Below are 23,298 nucleotides of genomic sequence, written 5' to 3' on the forward strand. Positions count from 1 at the left end.
TAGGCTTCTCTCTGGCTGGCCTCTGCCAGCCTCTCTATGCCCATCTCCCGTCACTCCTAACTTTGGGTTAGCGATACCGAATCCATACAGTCAATTCCCTTCTCCATGAAGATGACGGAGCTTATGGTTTAAACAAAAACCTATTTTAAGAACAAAGAGCTGGGAGAGACAATTGCTTTTTGCTGGATTACTTACCTGATTTTTGTTTGACTAAATTGTATCCAATCATTTTCATTTAGTTCAAAGAACCTCTTCTCAAAGGAACCTTCTCTGGGATTCCTGTCTGGGCTAAGGAGTCCTCCATATCACAGTGCTCTCTGCATACCCTCACCTTAGCTTGACTATGTTACATTGAAATGACCTCTTTCTGGGTCAGTCTTCCCAGCTAGAGACCATGAGCTCAAGGCATATGTCGCCTTGTTATTTATCTTTCTATTCCCCATCTCTGGCATAAGGCATGCCAAATGGTATGAGCTGAAAGTCTGTAAAATGCTTCGACTCGTTTACAGAGCTTCCAGCAAGTGAATTCTCAGCCAGTACTTCTCAAACTTAGATGTGCATATGAATCACCTGGAGATTTTACTTTTAGGTTCTGACCCAGTTGACTTGAGGTGGAGCCCAAGAATTCTGCATTTCTATCAAGTTCCCAGGTGATGCTGATGTTGCTGGTTCATGGTCCATAAGCTACACCTTGAGTAGTTAGGATTGTGGCCCCCAAAACCATGAAACACAAAGTACTTGTAGACCAATATATGTGATACTAGAAAAAACTTCTTTACTTTGTAGAAATGCTAGTAACTGAGAAGGTAAAAGATGATTTATGCTGTTTACTAGTCTATTAACTAATCTCTTCTCATCATAGCCCATCATCTTGGAGTTGTGAATACTCTTGTAAAAGACCGTAAACAGGCGTCTCATGAGCCAGGCCCCCACACAGCTGTTGTTCTCATCATAGGAACTGAGAACTTCCTTATCAGCTGCAGTTGTGGAGAGGACAACTTCTAGCTGTTCCAGGAATTTTTCTCAACACACAATCCAAATTCAGTTTGGGAAGTAGAAGCTGGAAAGAAATGAGGGAGGCCAACAAGATTAGCCAGGATCAGCAAGACAGGGCTTAGTCATTCTTCCCTTCCCTGCCCAAACTAAAAATAGTTAACAAGCACATACCACTCTAAGTTCCAAGTGTGCCACAAGGTGAGCTGCTCCCGGGCTGTCGAGGTGGGTGAGTCCTGTAAGAGTGGCACCAAATTTCAACTATGATTATTCAAATTCTCTACCCCACTGCTCACACTCAGATAAAAGATTTAGGAATCAGATTCAAGATGTTAAATAAAGTTGCTCTGAGATAATCACAGGATTCTTAGTCATCTGTAATTCTGACCAGCTGTTCTACAATTTAGTGCCCATGTCACATAAGGCTGCAGTGCTCAGCTATGGGCTGTTTCTGCACAGAAACTCTAGGAAAATAGGTACTTTCTGCATGTGCCATGGCTCCTTCTTGAGGACATGCAATTTTGATTACAGGTCACTCTATATTAAATAGATGGGCTATTATGGAATGATTCAAGATTTTTTTTAAAGTGTGCTGTGTTTTTTGTTTTTTTTTTTCTTAAAGCTTTTAAGAAAAGACTTTTCGCTTCCACCAATTCCCAGATATCCAATCCAGTCACACTGGCTCCCTTTATACCCTACTCACACACCGCCCATTGCCTCAGGGCGGGTGCATGCGCCCACGCACACACACAGAGGTTTTGCTGGGTTTTGTCCCCTTGTCATTTTTCATGCCAGTTTCCTTCTTCACCATCAAACCAAACTGTATTTATCTTTCAAGATTCATCAGATTTTTATCAGACACCTTTTAAGTGCCAGGCGGCCTCCCGGGTGTTGGGGAACAGTGATGGGCAAGTAGGGGTGATCACTTGGGTGCCTCCTGGGGACATAGACAAGTGAATTAGACAAGCTGTTATAACCCTCTCTGATGAAGACCTAAAGGGAGAGATCCAGCCCTAGGAGAATATGCAGTGTGGTGGACGGTTACTGCCCAGCTTTGCAAAGTTTATGGGCGATGTTCCCAAGCAGGTGAGAGCTGGCACAGAAAAAGGACGCACTGAGGGGAAGAGATTCCTTGCCGAGGGATGAGATTAGACAGGAAAGGTGAGCAAAGGTCAGATTTTGCAGAGTTTTTTAAGGCATGGAAGGCGTTTGTACTGCTATCTTTCATTTATTTATTTTAAAGATTTTATTTATTTATTTGACAGAGAGAGATCACAAGTAGGCAGAGAGGCAGGCAGAGAGAGAGGAGGAAGCAGGCTCCCTGCTGAGCAGAGAGCCCGATGCGGGGCTCGATCCCAGGACCCTGAGATCATGACCTGAGATGAAGGCAGCGGCTTAACCCACTGAGCCACCCAGGCGCCCCATTTGTACTGTTATCTTAAAGGAACTGGAAGGATAGAGTTAATGATCTGTAAGTCCAGACCTGGTGTGGATTCCTTTTATTCCTTGAAGTGTCCTCCAATTATTGAAATCCCAAGTGATTTTTTTCCCCTTTGACTTCCAAAGCAATTACTGGCTCTAGTTAGCAGCCTCACTCTGAATTCATGTGCAATATTTTTCATCATCCTATGGTCATTCTCTGCTCTTGGTTCTCAACGTTTTTGTCCCCACAGCACACACCCAAGTATTATATTTGGGGCTGGAATGTCCAAAATATATTACACATTACTTTAAAAGCTCCTTATATTTAGAGTATAATTGTTCCTCCAGTGAAACAATGTCACTTTCTATCACTCTTCTTATCTCTTATGTGCATCAAATTGTGCTGTACAACCTGAAGTGACCTCTCAGACACAAAATTCACATGAAACATGAATGGACACTCAGTGGTAACATAAACTAATTTTATATATTAATCAAACTTATGTGGCATACCAGTGATGGGGCAAGTTTCCCTGGTGCTTGGTGTTCAAGGAGAACCATTGTTCTAGGATGTTACCTAACTCTAGCCACCTTGCCTTAAATGCAAACTCATCGAGGGTGAGGAGAGTTATACATATTTTTATTTTTTATTATTTTTATGTTTTATAGAAACATGAGTTTAGGATTTTATTTGTTTAAGAGAGAGAATGAGAGAGCACAAGCAGGGCTCAGAGCATCAGAGGGAGAGGAAAAAGGAGAGGGAGAAGCAGATTTCATGCTGAGCCAGAAGCCCTGCATGGGACTTGATCCTATGACCCTGGGATCATGACCTGAGCCAAAGGCAGATGCTTAACCAGCTGAGCCACCTAGGTGCCCAGGTATACATATTTTTAAATTTCTCACAATTCTTAACATGATGTTGGATACAGCATTGAATTTTATGATTATTTTTATGACTGGGCTTACTCTTTAAATTATGAAATATGTCAGGCATTCAAAAATGTATAAAAAATAAAGAACATCATTTTTCTAATTTCCAGTTTAAGAAATAAGACATTATAATGACAATTGGACTCCTCTTTTGCCCTTCCCCAGTGAAAGGTAACCAGCATCGTGAATTGGTGTTATATGGGTGGTACTATATATGTTTTTACTACACTTGTGAACAATCATGAACAGTAGGTAATATTGCTTCTCAGGTTTCAAAATGTTGTAAAAATAATGTCATAATATATCCTTCTGCAACTTCTTTTGTTTCAATATTATCTTCCTTGTTTGTCCACTGTTTGCAGATGTAGCTTAGTGTACAATATACCACCTTCAGGACATTCCAGTTGATTTCAACTCTTCAGGGAAACACACAAGGCTGTGGTGAACATATTTTCATTTGATTCATTGTGTACATGTGTGAGAGCTTCTTCAGGCATATAGACCCAGTAGGGGGACAGCTGGGTTGTAGGATATATGCATCATCAACCTTGCTAGGAACTGCTAACATGCTTTTCAAAGACAGAACAATCCACAGTCCCATCAGCAAAAGCTGAGTTCCTTAGGCTTCGCATTCTTGACAACCCATGTTATCTTCATGTTTAGAGATCTGATGTATTCCTCATACATACATTTATTTTTATTTATTTATTTATAATTAAATTTTTTAAATAATTTTTAAAAAATTTTAAAAAGATTTTATTTGACACAGAGAGAGAGAGAGAGTGAGCGCACAAGTAGGCAGAGAAGCAGGCAGAGAGAGAGAGAGAAGCAGGCTCCCTGCTGAGCAGGGACCCTGAGACCATGACCTGAGCCAAAGTCACAGGCTTTAACCCACTGAGACACCCAGGTGCCCCTCATACATACGTTTATACACATGTGCACATATGTTAGGGAAAAACAAAACTTTAGTAAAGAGTAGAGTTTGCTTTAGAACTTCCCAGAGAGCAATATGTAGGTACTTCAAAACTTTTGACAGTCTAGCTTTAATTGATTGGGTTATTTTAAAATTATTCAAACAAAAATAGTATTGTTGAGGGATTTTATGTGGGAAAAGTACATAATTGCCAGTACTATTACCCTATGAAGAGAGTCACTTTAAAAATACACAAAATAGGGGCACCTGGGTGGCTCAGTGGGTTGAGTCTCTGCCTTCGGCTCAGGTTATGATCTCAGGGTCCTGGGATCCAGCCCCACATCGGGTTCTCTGCTCGGCAGGGAGCCTGCTTCCTCCTCTCTCTCTCTCTCTCTGCCTGCCTCTCTGCCTACTTGTGATCTGTCAAATAAATAAAATCTTTTAAAAAAATACACAAAATAGGGGCACCTGGGTTGCTCAGTGGGATAAGCCTCTGCCTTTGGCTCAGGTCATGATCTCAAGGTCCTGAGATCCAGCTCCACATTGGGCTCTCTGCTCAGCAGGGAGCCTACTCCCCCCACCCCCCACCCTGCCTACCTACTTGTGATCTCTCTCTCTCTGTGTCAAATTAATAAATAAAATCTTTTTAAAAATATGCAAAATATACTTGCTTGGTAATTATTAGTTGCCTTGTCCTAATTGAAAGACTTAAAAAATGAATTCACTATTGGTTTATTACTATATATATATATATATATATATATATATATTCCAAATATGTTTAATCCTGTACTGGTGTTTCAGTGGGCCTGGGTTAGATGACAGGTAGTTAAAAATGAACAGAATACGCTTCCAGCTCAGACTTGCTTTTATTCTAGAACTTGTCACTTGTTCCATTGTAATTCCCAAGAAAGCTCTGGTCATATAGAATATTCATTTTTTCCATAATTTTTTTTCCCAGCAAAAACCAAGTGCATATAAAGCAAAGCATGTTAAATGTAAAACAAATGATCACAGCACAAAATAGCCATTCATAAAATTAGCCTCATTTCACTTTTTTTTTTTCTCACGAAATCCATTCTTTTCTAAATGTTCTGGTAAAGAGCAAACATTGACTGTGGTGGCAGCAGCTGGCCAGGTGGGTTTTGTAGGGTACTCAGGGCTGGATTCACCAGCTGTACCAGAATTGAAGAGATGGACGAGAGTTTCTCATTCTATGAGGAGATAGGAGACATTCCTAGGAAATTCTAATTCTAACTGCTTTTTCTTCAACTGCCCCATCTGAGATGTAGATGCGATGAAAATCATGACAAAAATCTTCTTTAAGCAGATATAGCATCATATTGCTATCTGAACCATCCAGAGCTCTCGAAGAAAAGATTCCATCAGCTTTTCCTGGTCAGTTGTCCAAGTTCTCGGAAGAGATGAAATCATTCCTAGTTTCTCAGTTATGCTTATTGATGTCTTCACTCAGAAAAGTCTCCCTTTCAGATTTGAAGCAGAACAAATTTAGCATGTTATTAGCCAATTGGTTTCATGAAAAGTTCTTGCCCCTCACCACTCCACTTCTGACAGATGACTTGTAGTTTCTGGTTAGAATGCCAGTGGAATGATCTTCCTTTTCTGCTATGATCATCTTGAGTCCTCACCATCTGCAAAATATAAAAATATAAATTGTTCTTAAAGTCACCGGATTTGTTTATTATGTTTGTTTATTATGTCTCCTCTTTTGCCACATATGAATTGAACACACATAGTTTGCTGCTTTCAAGAGTCAAAATAAAAGGGTGATGTGATGATCTATACAAATGAGCAACATATAAGTAGAACTATAAATGTGATTCTTCCTGGGAAAATGTTGGTGCCTTCATCATCTGAAATTCCACACTTGGCACATTCAGTGGCTGGTATCACTGCTTCAGAGCAGGAAGGAATGTGCAGAGCAAGGACTCTGCCCAGAATCCTTCTAATCTTCTTTTTTAGCATTAATTTCTAGGACAAAATGCCTTCCTTTCTTGTCCTTCTTCCCTCCTCCTCCCTAACCACCCTCGTGTGAGCTTTCACTTTAGCATCAACACCTACTATTCTTAGGAGGGCTGCTGTCCCACCACTGGAGTGGTTTCCATCACCTGCATCATGAGTGCCTGGGAAGTCACAGCCCCTGACCTGTCGATGATCTACCAAGAGAGTGAGAAAGCCTGACTCTTTTGTTCAGGTCAGGATGACTCCGCAGTATAACTCAACATGCTGGAGTATCTGCGTGTAGCAAGCTAAAGCTGTACTTGATGGTACTTTGCCTGAGATGACACCCTTGCTTGTCTTCCACTTCTTCCCTCTCATGCTTCTTCCATTCCCTTTTAGTTTCTCCTGTGAGTGAGTGCCATCTCCATAAATCGCAAGTACACAATCCTCACTGCAGGGTCAGCTCCAGGGAACCTGGCCCAAGGCAGGATGTGAGAGATGATCCCATGTACTTATCTTCAGACTTACTTACATACCCATCCCAAAGGAAACAGTCATGTACACTTGCCGTGCATATTTTAAAGTTAACATCTAATTATTTTTTTCATTATGAGTTTAAGCATTTGAAAAGGATGTAATTTGTGACATAGTGTAAAAACTCACATTTAGAAATAAAACTGCCACCTTTTTCTTTTAATTAACTCAATAGAGTATATATAGCACAAGGATTTGATAGCACCCATTTTCCATTGAAAATATATGTAAACATGCTCATGCTTCAAAGTCAGATATTTTGTAGTGTTCCTTTTTCTCCTTAAACATGTATTTCCATTCCACTTCCCACACAGAATTTCATTTAATTGTAATATATTTACATGCTTTAAAATCTTTTGTTTGCCTAATCATAAATCTTTGCATCAAAAAATATATTTAAGCACATGATTTTTATTTCCTATAACTATAAGCTTCTATGTGTTAACATTTTCTGATGGAATACCATTACAATTTATCAAAACAGCATATATATTTAAATTTTGGTAATTCTATCAAAACAAAAGTCAAAAATTTTATTGGAAATGCATTTCTTATTGAGATGGATAGTTTTTAGCTATTACTTTTACTTACTAGTACAACTTACTGCTAGAGTGATGCCATTTCTTTTAAAGATTTTATTTATTGATGATAGAGATCACAAGTAGTCAGAGAGGCAGGCAGGGAGAGAGAGGAGGAAGCAGGCTCTCTGTGGATCAGAGAGCTCAATGTGGGGCTCGATCCCAGGACCCTGGGATCATGACCCAAGTTGAAGGCAGAGGCTTTAACCCATTGAGCCACCCAGGCACCCCAAGTGATGCAAAACTTAATATTAATTCTATTAATATTTATTGTTATAGTTTTAAGCACTGATAAATATTGTTTACATAGACAGATGGGTTTTGAAGAAATTTTATTATAGCAATACCAAACAATTCTTTGAATTCTGAGTTATGTGCCCAAAACTACCCAGTAATCTTTCAAAAAGCTTTTATTTACAAAAGAATCTATTACCCTGTCACTGGATGACATTTTCTCACTTCTGGGAAATGCACCCAAAAACACTTCATTGAACTTATCAAATGGCTATTAATAATACTAGTTAGTTATTCTTTCACTTACAGGTATGGTGTTTAACCTGAGACACTAAAATGTGGCTGGAAAATGTTAATATTGATAAATAAAGCACACTTCACATGTATGCTATTACTGTATTTTTTGATAAAATAATATTTCTTATAATCTGTTTTATGTATTTTATCCTTCAGAATCTTTTTTTTTAAAAAGATTTAATTTATTTATTTAACAGAGAGAGAGAGATTACAAGTAGGCAGAGCAGTGGGCAGAGAGGGGAGGAAGCAGGCTCCCTGCCGAGCAGAGAAGCCCAATGTGGGGCTCTATCCCAGGACCCTGAGATCATGACCTGAGCCGAAGGTAGAGGCTTAACCCACTGAGCCACCCAGGCGCCCCTTTCCTTCAGAATCTTGAGGCTCCAACTTGGCTTATTCTCTTGATGGGACATATCCCCATATAGCCTAATTGGCAGAACTAGCCCTTACAGTAAAACCAATTAACATCGCTTTTTCATTTGGGAGATTTGGTCTTCCAACTGAAATAAGTATGTTACTGAGGGTCTCTGTGATGATGTCTTACTTATGATTCCATTCCAAGATAGGTAAATGATTAAGGTTTTTGTTATGATTTTTTTGGCCTGATGAAACAATGCCTGCTCTCCACTGATACTTCATTTATAGGCTCTCTGCTTTGTTCTCATGGTTTTCTCCCTTTGAAGAGAGGTGTTTTTTGCCAAGATCGGGGAATGGAGCAGGCCAGATTATTAAATGAAACTTATCATCACTCCTACCGTCCTTACTCTATAGTATAACTGAATTCAAACATCAAAACATGAATTCAAATACCTCATTTCTAGCAGCACATTTCTTCCTTAACAGAAACATGTACAGGATGGGAAAGAACTGAAGCCTTACCTGGCTTAAAGGAGGCCTACAGATCCAGTATTTAAAATGACTCTTTGACAACATGCTCCCCCCTCCTTACCTTGTGCCTCCCTAGGAGGGTTTACATTTGGGCAGAGCACAGAATCAGATTCAGAATGGCTGAGAGAGATGCCTAGCAGGCTTAATTGGAAGCAAATGCAACCCTTAATCTTGGGGTTGTGAGTCTGAGCCCCATGTTGGGTATAGAGATTACTTAGGAATAAAATCTTAGGGGCACCTGGGTGGCTCAGTGGGTTAAGCCTCTGACTTCGGCTCAGGTCATGGGTTGTGGGATCAAGCCCCACATCGAGATACTTGCTTGGCGGGGAGCCTGCTTTCCCCTCTCTCTCTGACTGCCTCTCTGCTTACTTGTGAGCTCTGTCAAATAAATAAATAAAATCTTAAAAAAAAAATCATAAAAAAAAAAGGATGGTTGAGAAATATGCCTTTTTTTTTTTTAAATGAGGTGGGGGACATTTGTAAAAGGGGATGCAGGAAAGGAGACCCTCCATGATTCCTCAAATAGAGACATTCTCAGGTAGACAGAGTCCTTTAAGACTAATTTTTAGGAGGCGCCTGGGTGGATCAGTGGGTTAAAGCCTCTGCCTTTGGCTCAGGTTATGATCCCAGGGTCCTGGGATGGAGTCCCACATCAGGCTCTCTGCTCAGCAGGGAGCCTGCTTCCTCCTCTCTCTGTCTCTGCCTCTCTGCCTACTTGTCTGTCAAATAAATAAATAAAATATTAAAAAAAAAAAAGACTAATTTTTAGAAATCCATGCCCTGGGAAGTCTTTGCATGCCCCTTAGTATGAAAAACACTGGCCTTCCCAAGCTCCTCATTACACAAATAAAAAAGCTGAAGACCAAGATAAAATTTGAGATCACAAAGCTTGTTGGTGACAGAACCAAAATTAGCATCCCAATCTCCTCATTCCTAATCTGGCATTCTTTCCACCATGGCCATCAGCTCTAATGCCATTTGTCATCACCACTGTCATTATCATCATCATTTTAAATAATAGCTAACATGTATTAAGGTTTCACTCTATGTAAAGTGATATTTGAAGCAATTTACATTCATTTAAGGATCATATTACCCTACGATGTAGGCTCCATTATTCTGGCCATTTTACGGGTAGGGAAATGAAACCTCAGAAAGGCAAAATAATGGGCCTAGGATCACATGACCAGTAACCGCAGAAATAGGAGTCAAATCCATATCCTTATCCAGTGGCCCCTGGGTTCACTCTTTTAACTACTGTTTCCCAAACTGGTTTCTATAGAACACTAGTCCCTGATAAAAGATTCTGTGGTCATAATGGTTTGACAGTAGCCTCTCTCTCAGAAACACAGTGAAGATTAGCCCAATAAAGGCACTAAGAAGTCCTGCAAAAATGATACCTACTTATCAGTGTTTTACAAGAAAAATTTCTCCCAATTACCTATTAATATCTAACAAAAGGACTCCCATTAAAGAAGACTAATTTAGGCTCAATATTTCTAACACTAGGTCAGTGGTTCTCAAACCCTGGCCTGCATCAGAATCATCTGGAGAGTCCCAACCCCAGAGTTTCTGATTCAGCAGGTCTTTGGTAGGATTCAAGGATCTGCAGTTCCAATGACTTCCTAGATGATGCTGATGTTGATGGTCCAGGGACCACGCTTTGAGCAATACTCTTCTTGATGTTAGAAAAATAAAGACTAAGAAACAAGCCCTCATGTGGTATAATGGGAAAAGGAATGCAGTTGTTCTTCCTAAAAATCCACATTAAAACCTTGCAAATGTACATTAATGAGGAAAATAATCTGTACATTAAGTAGATGGATAGAATCTAAACATCAGAAAAATGAGTAGGTGAAAAGAAAAGCTCACGCTCTCTGGGAAAACAAAGATAAGCATAGCAAGATCAACATATAAGGGCTGATCATCCTTCACAATGGATTATTTTTAATTGCCACATATATTACCAGACTTAGATCATTCATGTAAGATAATCCTAGCTGATTATATGCCAAGCACATTGTGTATTTTGACCTTCATATGTATCATCTCCAATCTTTCAACAAAACAGATAATGAATTTTTTTCAGATAAATATTTTATTATCTTTTTTCCATTGATTATTTGTGTTCTAGAAACACAATTGTAGGGTATGTGTCTTTGTGACGAAATGGTATTGGACTAGGTGCTGTGAATATTCTTTGGTAAGACAATTTTAGATGTCTGCAACTTCCATTTCCTTACCTATAAAAAGATACAAGACAACTCAGTGATTTCTAAAGTCATTCCATTTTCAAATTCTAATCTTGCATGATTCCATTCCAAGAAAGAAGCCAAACTGACATTTCCTAAAGAGACTCAGACTGACTTCATGGAGAAGAGATGGCCAAATGTCACCCAATCAAGTTACTGGCTAGCACTCCCAGAGGGAAATGAGTAAAGACATCATCAACTTCTGGATGTAGGATATATAATTAAGTAGAAAAATGGAGAAAACTTCTGGAGGAAAGAAATTTTGGAGAATAATAACAAACAAAAAAGATCTCAGTAATGGTCACTTGATAATCCTTTTGAGTTACCAAACTTATCATTTTCAGCAGCAATCTCACCTCAAGAGATTAAGTATTAAGATTAGGTAACAGGACTGATTGAATAGAAATTTATAGAAGTGTTTTTCAAACTTATATGCATATTGGGATTGCTCTGGGGCTTCAAAAAAAAAAAAAAATGTTGTCTTTGTCTCCCTCCCAGAGATCTAAGTGATGTAGAGTGTGGGCTGGACTGTGGAACTGTCAACAAATACCCAGGTCATTATAATCCATAGTCAAGCTTGGGCAATGCTGATTTATCGGGTTTCTTCCTGTAATTATGTTGTTAATTATATCCCCTGCTGTGGACTGTATTGTGTCCCCCCAAATTCAGATGTCGAAACCCTACATGACTATATTGGATATATGGCCTTTAAGAAGGTGACTAAGATTAAATGAGGTTTTAAGATGGAGACAAAATCTGATAAAAGTGGTGAACTTAGAAGAGGAAGTGGCCCTAGGACTGTCTTCACCATGTGAAAACAGAGCAAGAAAGTGGCTGTCTGCCAGCCAGAAAGAGAGCTCTCATTAAAACCAAACTGGCTCTTGCCCTGACCTTGGTCTTCCCAGCCTCCAGAACCATGAAAAAATAAATTAGTGTTGTTTAAGTCCCCCAGTCTATGGTATTTTTTATGGTAGTCTGAGCTAAGATATTTCCTCTTACATCCACCTTCTCTATCTCAGATCTGATTCCTTTCTCCAGTATTGGGAAAGCACACTAAATCAGGACCTGCCAGACTAGGGTCAAGTCCTAGAAAGGTACTAAACCTATTTGAGCTTCAGTTTCTCCATCCAAATATGAGGGGTATTATTTCCTGTCTCTTACACAGGGTTTTGGAGAGAACTCAGTGGGATAATTTACATGAAATTACCTTCAAAGATAGTATGGCTCTGTACACAGGTGAGCTGCAGCTGGTACCTGCCACTTTTTCTCACTCAACCAGCCTCCCTTTCATCCCTTCCTTGATTTCCCTCTTGGGCCCCCTCCTCAGTATGTTCTCTCAGCCCTCTGATCCTCAGTCATTTGGCCTCACCCTAACTCCCTGGTTCTCCCATCACTGCTTTCCTTTAGCACATGTCTGTTAGCAACAAATCCTCTTAGTTTTCCTTTATCTGGAAGTATCATTATTTTGTCTTCATACTGGAGGGCTATGTTCACTGGATATAAAATTCTGTGTTCCGAGTCCTTTGATTTCAGTATGTGAAAGAAAAATGTTTCACTATCTTTCAGCCTCCATGATTTCTTATGAGAAATCTACCATCATTTGAAGAATTGTTCCTTTCTTTTGTAATATGTAGATTTTTTCTAGCTGCTTCGAGATTTTTCTTTATCTTTTGTTTTTAGCAGTTAATGATGTGTCTTGAGTGGGGTTTTAAACTCTGTAAAGTTATATCTTCTACTAATTTGGGAATTTTTTGTCCATGGTTTCCTCTAATACGTATTTTCTTCTGACTGAATCTAACTTTCTTTTCTTTCTACTTTCCTTCTAGAATGCCAATAGAACAAATGTTAGACCTTTTGATAATTTTTTACAAGTCTCTCAGGTTCTGTTCATTTTTAAAAATCCCTTTCAGATTATATAATTAATATATCTTCAAGTTATTTGAGTCTTTCCTCTGTCATCCTCCTTCTGCTTTTGAGCCTGTCCATTAGTTGCATATAAAACCCAGTGCTCATCAACACACATTTCTGCTGAGAATACCTTTCTGTTCATTTCAGGTTGTTTGCCTTTATCTCATGGAGCATAGTTAACATAGCTGCTTCAATGGCTTTGTCTGTTGTCTTTTCCTTTGAGAATAGTTCACATCTCCTGGTTCCCTGTATGTTGCCTAGTTTTAGGTTTTATCATGAACATTTTGACTATTATGTTGTATAGACTCTAAATCCTAATATGATACTGTGTAGAATTTTAAATTTTTTGTCAGCAGGCAATCAACCGGTAGGTTGCAAGTGCTGTGTTACCTCCTATGAACAGTGGTTCTATCCTCAGTTTAATGTCCAAAGCCTTTGCTATCCTGTTCTGGGTCTTCCCCATCCATGCACAGCATAGTGGAGAGCCCAGGGCTTATGCAGCTCCCATAATTAGAATTAGAGGATCCCTTCTCCAGTTCTCTTCTCTCTGGGGCTATCTATCCTACATGCTGGCCAACAGGGTTTCTCTTCCTAGTTCCTCTGGCCAGAAAAACAGGGTTTCTCTTTAATTTTAGCTAGCTAGCCTTCTACTCAGCTCCAAACTTTGCCTACTTTCAGAGCAAAACAGTGGGCAAAATAGTGAGAGGAGGGGTGTGTGGGTGGCTTGTTGGTTAAGCAGCTACCTTTGGCTCAGGTCATGATTTTGGGGTCCTAGATTGACCCTTGCATCAGGCTCCCTGCTCAGTGGAGACCCTGCTTCTCCTTATTCTTCTGCCTCCTCCCCTGCTTGTATGCTTTCTCACTCTCTGTCAAATAAATAAGTAAAGTCTTCTAAAAAAATTTTTTTTTAAATGAGAGGAAAGAGAGGGGAAATGGGGATTTCTTCCACAACCTCTTACAAACAAGGGCCCCTTTCTTAGTTCTCTGTCCACAAACATGGGGTTTGTACTGAGTTTTAGCCTCCTGCCTTACTGCCATTACACAGTTCCAGGACTGGGGTCTGGCCTCAGGCCAAATCCACAAAAGGAAACAGAAAAGACAATGGGAAACTTTATAACATATCTGCTTTTTGTTTCTTTTCAGAGATTTCAGGAGATTGCTTTTTTGTGTTTTCTCCAGAGTTCTCAGTTGTGATCAGTGGGAGAGAGAGGCTATATGGGCTTAGTCCATCTTGACTGGAAACAGATATTTCATTGTATTTATATTTGATTTTTCTTTTCTTACACGTCCCTTCCCTTTCTATAGTTTTCTATATTTCCTCTATTCTCATCTCTCCTATTTTACTGATTCTGTTCAATATCTATATACTAGCTATGCCTATAATTATACCCATATCTAATACATATAGTATAGATGTATATATGAAGTGTTGATATATATTATATATTAGTATATATTACAATATTGTGTATTAATATAGTGATATATATTACATACTTAATATTGTACATACATACTGTATACATACATGGAATTTCATTATATAATCATACCAAATTTGATTTATCATACCTGCTATTGGGCATTTTTTTTCCACTTTGGGACTACAAATAATGCTTTTATGGACATTCTAATACATGACTTTTGATGAATATAAATATTTTCTGTAAGGCATATACATTAAAGTTGATAGTCATAGTATATGTATATTTTCAGCTTTAGTAGACACCCAAGAATATTTATTTTAAAGTAATTTCCCATGTAGTTTTGATACACAACAAAAATTGTAAATAGCTTTTCTAGAGCCTACTATAGCTTCCTGTTCTCCATCTTTCATTTTTCCCTTTAACTCTAGGTCCAGAAACACCTCCTTACATTGCCTAGGAAGCTGCCCTCAGTCTCCAGAGAAGTCCACTCCAGACACTGTTTAGAAGCCCATATTTCAGAGCAGGAAAGCCTGGGTTACTAAGGGAGAAGGTGAGGTTTTTTGCATAGCTCTCCCCCACTGCATTTTTCACAGGGATGAAGGTCTCTGCTTGCTTAATCAGGACTTGTGTGGTCCTTTTTCTCTTTCCATTCCCTGACCCCACAAACATCTATACCTACTTCCAGTTCTGGTTTTGTCAACACCATTGATTCCCCTTTTTTTTTTTTTTTTTTTTTTTTTTTGCCTTTCTGGAGTTGTGTCTTGTCTGCCTCCTCATTTTGGGAACCCCTTGCAACCCTAGATGATAGGCACCTCTATCCTGTCATTTCTACTTGTCCCAGTGAGTTCTCCTTGCTCATCTTCACTCAGCTTCCACCAGGGGAAATCCAAAGGTACTTCAGGGTCTTCGATTCTATTGTACCCAAGGTTACCTTTTTTATCTTGTTGTTTACCATCTGCTAGAGCTGGCATTTCTTCTGATTGTGCCTCTTTCTCATTGTTCACCAGCAGTTCTCCAGTTGAAAAGAGCAGGTATAACTTCTGGATCAAATCAGTAGCAGTCTCAGAACCATTACTAGGACTGATCCCTAATACAAATGAATGCTGCTCCTGGGAACCAAATTCATCAAACAGCTCACTGTTTCCTGTCTCTATTTTATACACCTCAGGAATATGGCTGAGGTGACAGAGAAAAGAGATGAAAAATATATTAGCCAAGTCCCTTTCAGAATTAAATGTAAATACAGGCAGATATAGAACAGCAATAAATTTTATGCACGTGCTTGGAGTAGTCCAAATGCAGTTTGTGGATGAAACCTGATTCAGGGGCATTTTAAAAAAAATATTCCAAAGGAAATTAGAACGTTGTAACAATGGCTTAGTACTCCAAAGCAATCTTATTTTCACCACTGAATTTTTATTGAGTATTTAGGGTTGTACTTTGCAAAATCAAACAGAAAAGAATCCTTCCTACTAGTCTTCATATGGGTTCTGTTTTTTAAATGGTGAATGTTCTGGTTGCTTTTGCAATTTTTTTCTCTTTTTGTTTTTATTTTCCTCTAAGATTGTTATATCTAAAATTTGATGTTATAAGTTTTCTGTTTTGTTAGTACCCAATATTAGAGTGGTATTATATAAGGTATTACAAAGAACTTTTTTTTTTTCCATAAAAGCAACAGAAATGGAAACATGGTTCTTTCTAATATGGGTCATATTCGATCTGCTATTAACTCCAGATCTGTGCAGTCATTACAGACCAGGAGTATTTCACACACACACTCACACACACACACCCCTACATCCCAAGCAAACTTGCATCCTGAAAACTAAAGCACAGTTCATTTAAAATTATTTTTGTAAGGATTATTTCCAGCTGTAGTATTACCCAAACTGAATTTGCCAACTCACAATGCATTGTTTCCTGAGCCAACATTTTCTGGGTTGGGAGAGGTGATGTTAACACACTTGGGTCTCAGATCTGCAGGGGGATATTTGTTGATGGCACCTGGAGAAAGAGTGTGCTGGTTAATCTAAACTTTATCCTTCTATATTCTATCGCCCAGGTCAGTCATCTTCTCCTGTGGTTAGAGGTATCTTCAAGAGCAAATTAATTTTATAAAGTCCTTGGCAAAGTAGTTACCCTCTGACATTTGCAATATCTCACTGGCAAAGTCAATGAGATAAAGCAGTGATCGAGTCAAAAATTCTCAAGCTCTGTATGTCACAGGCTTGTGATACAATTCAAGGACATCTCTCCATCCCTTCTAAGATCTATTTCTCTTCCTCTAAATAGAAGATCTTTCCAGAAGACACATTGAGCTACTGAAATTGTCTGTCCTATTTATCTTAGGGTTGGAAGGAGGCTTTTTTTTTTTTTTTTTTTTTTTTTGCAAGTAGTGAATCTGCTATGATACAGATGAATCCAGAATTCCAAAATTCCTTAGGGTTACATGAGCCCTGGGGCTTTGTGCAGGGCAGCAAATCTGCATTTCTGTTAATTCTCTGGGAAACTTGCAGGAGCTGCAGGTAACTAATGTGGCCTCTGCCTCACTCCTAATCCCAGCACAGGCCAGAATTTGCTTGATGCCACAAGCTCTCAGGTACTCTACTATACTCACGTCTAAAATTGCAACTCACAGACAGAGGCTGGAGCAGTCACTCTCAAAGCCCCACTATAAAAAGACACCCTTAAGACCCTGCTTGGCTATGCCTGAGCCAGTTGTTTGGGACAAAGGCTCTGGAAGAAATTCATGCCAATGGCTCAAAAGAATTAAAGTCAAACCAAAGGTAATTTTCAATGAAAGATAAAACAGAAGTCCTTGGAGCAGTTGGGAGAGTGATGGTAGTGGGTGATTACTGATTATAGAAGTGTACTTCTTTTTGGGTACAGTATTGAAATATAGTTTAAAGAAGAGGAGCACAGCTCTGGGGTCAGAATGCATGGGGCTGAGTCTAGAATTTGCCAACTGTTAAACTGTAAACTTTTGGGCAATTTATTTAATGTCTCTGAACCTTTGTTTTCTCACCTGTAAAATGGAGATACTAGTACTTTTGTTTGAGGGCTGTACTGAGGATTAAATGATATAATCCATTTAAAGAAGTTGCTACATAGTACCAAGTACATAGTAAACAGATAAGGGTTAAAAAACACTTTTTTGCCTATATGGTGGTTTTCTGGCAAAGACCTTGACAGTGTAGCAGAAAAGTTCAAGGTCAGTAAGGCCTGATATTTTTCTCTGGTTTTCTCACTGCCTCCTACTCACATCTTAGACTGTACCACTCTCCACTGAAGTAAGGAGTTATTACTAAGCCACCTAGTGGACTGTACACAGAGACATTAAATCTATTGCAAAAGCAATAGAAGAAAAAAGGTTTAATGACTTACGTCTGATTAAATGAACAAATGGCTTGACAAACTTGATGATATAGTTCAAATCTGGCTTGTGGATTCGGCCAAGCTGGACTAAGTGATGATCCAGTGGGTGGCTGGCTAATTCTTCTAATTCTTTGTCGTTGTGTATAGGACCAAAGGAAAATACAAATATGGTGTAGCCCTGACATTTGGCTCTCAGAGCTACATTTCTTAAGACTTCTTTGTCTAAGGGGTTGGTTTTGCCAGCAGATATAACAAAGATAACTTTGTTTTTCCTCAGGTTGGGCGTTCCTACAAATACATTATCAATTGTCCACTGCAGGGCATGGCCAATAAAAACATCTCCATTGAGTTGTTGAAAAGAGTCTTGGAGATGATGTTTCATTTGGTGTACATTGTTGTAAGTAACCAAATCAAATTCCAGGTAGACAGGGCATTCTTCACTGTTGGGCATATAGCCAGGAGGAGAATAGCTCACAACTGCCACTCTATCTCCTAACATGGAAGTCAGTGGGTAGGAGGCAACACGAAAATAATCAAGCACTGAGATTAGAAAAGCTTTCACTTCCTGAAACTCATCATTTCCTATTCTTTGGGAAGCATCTATGAGGAAAGCCACATCCATGTAATATTCTTGAAGAGAGGTATCTCCAGGTTCATTAGTAAGACCTGGTTCTTCTTTTCTGCCATGGTTTTCATGTCCTGCAATAGAATAGCTCAAGTCACTCTTTTCAGCAGAAGGCTAAATTTGGAACTGCTAGCCAAGGATGACCAAAAAACATCATGGGATTTTGCCATGTGCTATTCCCATACCCATGGCAGACATCATAAATCAATTATAGTACTTATTCCCAGATGCATTCTCCAAATATGTTTCCACGCACTGCATGGGAAACCACCTGCATGCCATAGGTTCTGTCATGTGACAAAAAATGTATTTGCTAGCCTGTCTCAGATATTTGTCAAAGGACTGGTTGATCCTCTAGCTAGTATCATATGTAAGTTGAGAAACATGTAACTATTTTTAGTGCACTCCACATGATTACGAAGTACACATTTGTATGAGATCTAATTATTATGCAGCCACTCTAAGAGAAAGGCATATATGTCAAAGTCATATTTATTGATGTTACAAACACATATACCTTTATACATATGTTCAAAATAAGTACTATAGTGTGATGTCATGAGAGCAAATATAAATGCTGACTTTAGAATCCAAACTCTGTGTAAGACCTTAAATACTCTAAGATGCTGGTACCTAAAGTGCCAGTCCACAAAATGTTTATTGGCCCAGGACAAAATCAGGAGCTTGCACATGTTGTAAGTCATCCACATTACTAAGCATATTGTTTAGATTAGCTGACTTTTTTTTTTTTTTTTTGGTAGCAAGACTTTCTCAATGAATGAAATGGTGCCTTGATTTACATTCTGATGCTGATGTCTTATCTTGCTGCAGATCTGCCCTTCAAGTAGCACTGCTCTAAGCCCAAGGGATCATGAAACCATGTCCACAATCATGTTCATGTGGATGGTGACTGGTCAGTGAAGACACAACAGGAAATGTCAGCTCAGAAAGACAGGAAGTAGGTGGCCAATGTTCTTTTTTCTATGAAATAAGTATGTCTATAAACCTAATCAAGCAAGAAGATTTCTAATTGGCAAAATTTATTGATCCCCATCTGTGCTAAAACCCCATTATTTATGCTTTATATTTATTACTTTATTTACTCCTCACCATACTTACAAATAAATCAATTAACCTGTATTAATGCCATAAAATGTTAATAAAATAGGATGCCAAAAACAACCCCATGAATAATGCTATTAACAGGGCAAACGATCCATTATACCTTTGTAGCTCAAATAAATCTGAATTTCTAGGGTAAACTCCACATTATCTTTTTTATCTATTGTTGAATTTTGACAAATAAAAATTATATAAAAATAGTGAGATGTATAATGTAGTGTTTTGATATCACTACACCTTGCATAATGATTATGACAATCAAGCTAATATTATTGGATTTGGTTTACCTAAAATTTTGTTTAGAATTTTTGCAGCTACTAATGGGTATTTACCCCAAAGATACAGATGTAGTGAAAAGAGGGGCCATCTGTACCCCAATGTTTATAGCAGCAATGGTCAAGGTTGCCAAACTGTGGAAAGAACCAAGATGCCCTTCAACAGGCGAATGGATAAGGAAGATGTGGACCATATACACTATGGAGTATTATGCCTCCATCAGAAAGGATGAATACCCAACTTTTGTATCAACATGGACGGGACTGGAAGAGATTATGCTGAGTGAAATAAGTCAAGCAGAGAGAGTCAATTATCATATGGTTTCACTTATTTGTGGAGCATAACAAATAGCATGGAGGACAAAGGGAGCTAGAGAGGAGAAGGGAGTTGAGGGAAATTGGAAGGGGAGGTGAACCATGAGAGACTGTGGACTCTGAAAAACAATCTGAGGGTTTTGAAGGGGTGGGGGGTGGGAGGTTGGGGGAGCCAGGTGGTGGGTATTAAGGAGGGCACGTACTTCATGGAGCACTGGGTGTGGTGCAAAAAACAATGAATTCTGTTACGCTGAAAAGAAATTAAAAAAAATTAAATTAAAAAAAAAGAATTTTTGCAGCTATGTTTATGAGGAATATTGGAGTGTACTTTCATTTGCATGTAAAGTCTTTGGTTTTGTTATCATGGCAATCTGGCCTTAAAGAATGAGCTGGAAAGAATTCCTTCCTCTCAGTTTTCTGTAAGAATCTGTGTAGAATTGGTATTATTTCTTCCTTAGGTATTTTGTTTTATTTGCCACTGAAGTCTTGGAGGCTTGGAGTTTTCTATATGGGAAATTTTGAACTGCAAATTCAATTTCTTTAATAGGTTTAGGGCTATTTTGGTTACTTTCTGAATGAGCTCTGGTAATTTGTGAACTGCAAGAAATTTGTCTATTTCACCCAAACTAATTTATAGGCAAAAATTATTTATCATATTCTCTGATTACTCTTTTAATATCTGTTTCCTTTCTCATTTCTGATATTAGTAGTGTCTTCTTTTTTTTTTTTTCCTGGAGAGTTTGGCTGCAGGTTTATTGATTTTTATTGATATTCCCCCCCAAAAAAATCTGCTTTTGGTTTTACTGATTGTCTCTTTTCTGTTTCATTGAATTCTACTTTAATTATAGTACTTCCTTTCTTCTGCTACTTACCCAGGTTCTCCTTTTTCTGTTTTTTAAGGTGAAAGTTGAAGTCATTGATTTGAAAACATTCTTCTTTACCAACATAGGTATTTAATGCTATAGATGACCTTCTAAATCCTGCATTAGTGGAATCTCACAAATTCTGGCATATTGTGATTTTATTTGCATTCATCTCAAAATAGTTTCTAATTTCTCTTTTGATTTCTTCTTTGACCATAGATTATTTGGAAGCCTTTTATTTAATTTCCAAATACTTAGGGATTTTTTGAAGATCTTTCGACTACTGATTTTTAATTTAATTTTGTTTTGGTCAGAGAATATAATTGGTATGACTTCAATCTCTTAAAATTTTGAGAATTGCTTTATGGCTCACAATATGACTTATTTTAGTAAGTGTTTCATATGTATTGAAAAGAATATGTATTCTGTTGTTTGCGGAGTGTTCTATAAATATCCATTAGGTGAGGTTAGTTGCTAATGTGGTTCAAGTCTTCCTACTGATTTTTTACCAAGTATTGAGAGAGGGTATTAGAACTCTGATGCCCTTTTCATTAAAAACAAACAAACAAACAAACAAAAAAACACAAACTTTTTTCTCCCCAAGTTTTACTTTAGATAATTCCATTACTGCATCTTCAAGTTCACTGATTTTTTCTTTTACCAAATCTAATTTGCTATTAATCCCATCCAGTATATTGTTCTTCCTAGACATTGCAACTTTTATCTCTATAAATTCTATTTGAATCTTTTTTTAATATCTTTTTATCTCTACTTATCTCTACTTAACTTTTTCATGTATGAGATATAGTTATAATAACTGCTTTAATACCTTTGCTAACTCTAACATCTGTGTCAGTTCTGGTTTGTTTTAGAGTAATTATGTTCTTGATTATGGTCAAGTTTTCATGCTTCTTTTTTTCCACAAATATTGTGAAATTTTCGTTTTTGGATGTGGAATACTTGTGTATTCTTACAAATATTTATGCTGTATGCAAACTATTTGATCCTTTTGGGTCATGCTATTATGATTTGTTTGACTAGTCTAGAGCACTCCTTAATTTCAGGCTAAGTATTCCCCACTACTGAGACAAGACCTCCCTGAGTTTTCTTTCCAATACTGTATGAATTATGAGTTTTTCCAGGCTTTCTGGCAGGAAAAGGCACTGTTTGTGTCCCTCTATGAGCAACTGGCACTGTTCTATAATCTTTTCTGATGTTCTTCTCCCAGACTCAGGGCATTTCATCACAGGCATGTGCCCTTACCAATCTACTGAATAATTGAGGGGACCCTTTGCAGATCTCTTGGGGTTCTCTCTCTGTGCAGCTCTTTCTTTTCTGGCATTTTGTCATGGGAACTCTGACCACCTTGGTCTCCTTAGATTCTCAGTTCTGTCTCATCTCAAGCAGTACATTGGGCTCTGTTTATAGCAGCAATGGCCATGGTTGCAAGCTGTGGAAAGAACCAAGATGCCCTTCAGTGGACGAATGGATAAGGAAGATGTGGTCCATATACACTATGGAGTATTATGCCTCCATCAGAAAGGACGAATACCCAACTTTTGTATCAACATGGACGGGACTGGAAGAGATTATGCTGAGTGAAATAAGTCAAGCAGAGAGAGTCAATTATCATATGGTTTCACTTATTTGTGGAGCATAACTAATAACATGGAGGACAAGGGGAGATGGAGAGGAGAAGGGAGTTGAGGGAAATTGGAAGGGGAGGTGAACAATGAGAGACTGTGGACTCTGAAAAACAATCTTGAGGGTTTGAAGGGGCGAGGGTGGGAGGATGAGGGAACCAGGTGGTGGGTATTAGAGAGGGCGCGGATTTCATGGAGCGTGGTGCAAAAACAATGAATACTGTTACACTGAAAAGAAATAAAAAAATTTTAAAAAAAGGAAATAAAAAACCAAATATATTTTTCTTCAAAAAAAAAAAAAAAAAAGAAGAAGAAGAAGAAGTACATTGGTCTCTACACCAATTCTTTTTTCCTGCCCCATGGCAGTAAGCCGGGGCAATCATAGGGTTTACTTCATTTGTTTTTGTCTCTCAGGGATCCTTCTTTCATTTCTTGATGTCTGTTGTCTTGAAAACTATTGGTTCATGTGTGTTTGTGTGTAGAGATATAAATATATATCTAATAGGTGAGAACTAGCCATTTTGTTTGAGATGTTCCTATGTTCTCTTCCTTCTCACAAAAGGACTAAGAACTCATGATTTGTACATCAGATTCTTCCTTTATCAATACATCTGTAGTAACTGAATAGGATTTTGAATTTCCCAAGCAGGTATAAAATCTTTGGGCTTTTCATTCCCCATAGGAACCTACCTTTAAATTCTTTGAATTTTTTTATCCAGATAAAAGCCCCTGATTAAACTATTAG

At 38.3% G+C, this 23,298-nt stretch overlaps 1 protein-coding gene across 1 annotated transcript in view; it reads right to left on the minus strand.

The window, feature by feature from the left end:
• Positions 1 to 5,108: 5,108 nt before the first annotated feature.
• Positions 5,109 to 23,298, minus strand: part of COL6A5 (collagen type VI alpha 5 chain) — a 143,306-nt gene continuing 125,116 nt past the window's right edge. The window contains exons 38-41 of the mRNA XM_082684413.1: positions 17,720 to 18,409; positions 16,243 to 16,339; positions 15,267 to 15,511; positions 5,109 to 5,910 (exon numbers count right to left, since the gene is read on the minus strand). Of these exons, the coding sequence (XP_082540539.1) occupies positions 5,891 to 5,910; positions 15,267 to 15,511; positions 16,243 to 16,339; positions 17,720 to 18,409 (1,052 nt within the window). The 3' untranslated portion in view covers positions 5,109 to 5,890. The remainder of the gene's footprint in view (positions 5,911 to 15,266; positions 15,512 to 16,242; positions 16,340 to 17,719; positions 18,410 to 23,298) is intronic.

This window comes from Mustela nivalis (genome assembly GCF_964662115.1).
Source record: "Mustela nivalis genome assembly, chromosome: 1".
Lineage (NCBI taxonomy): Eukaryota > Metazoa > Chordata > Mammalia > Carnivora > Mustelidae > Mustela > Mustela nivalis.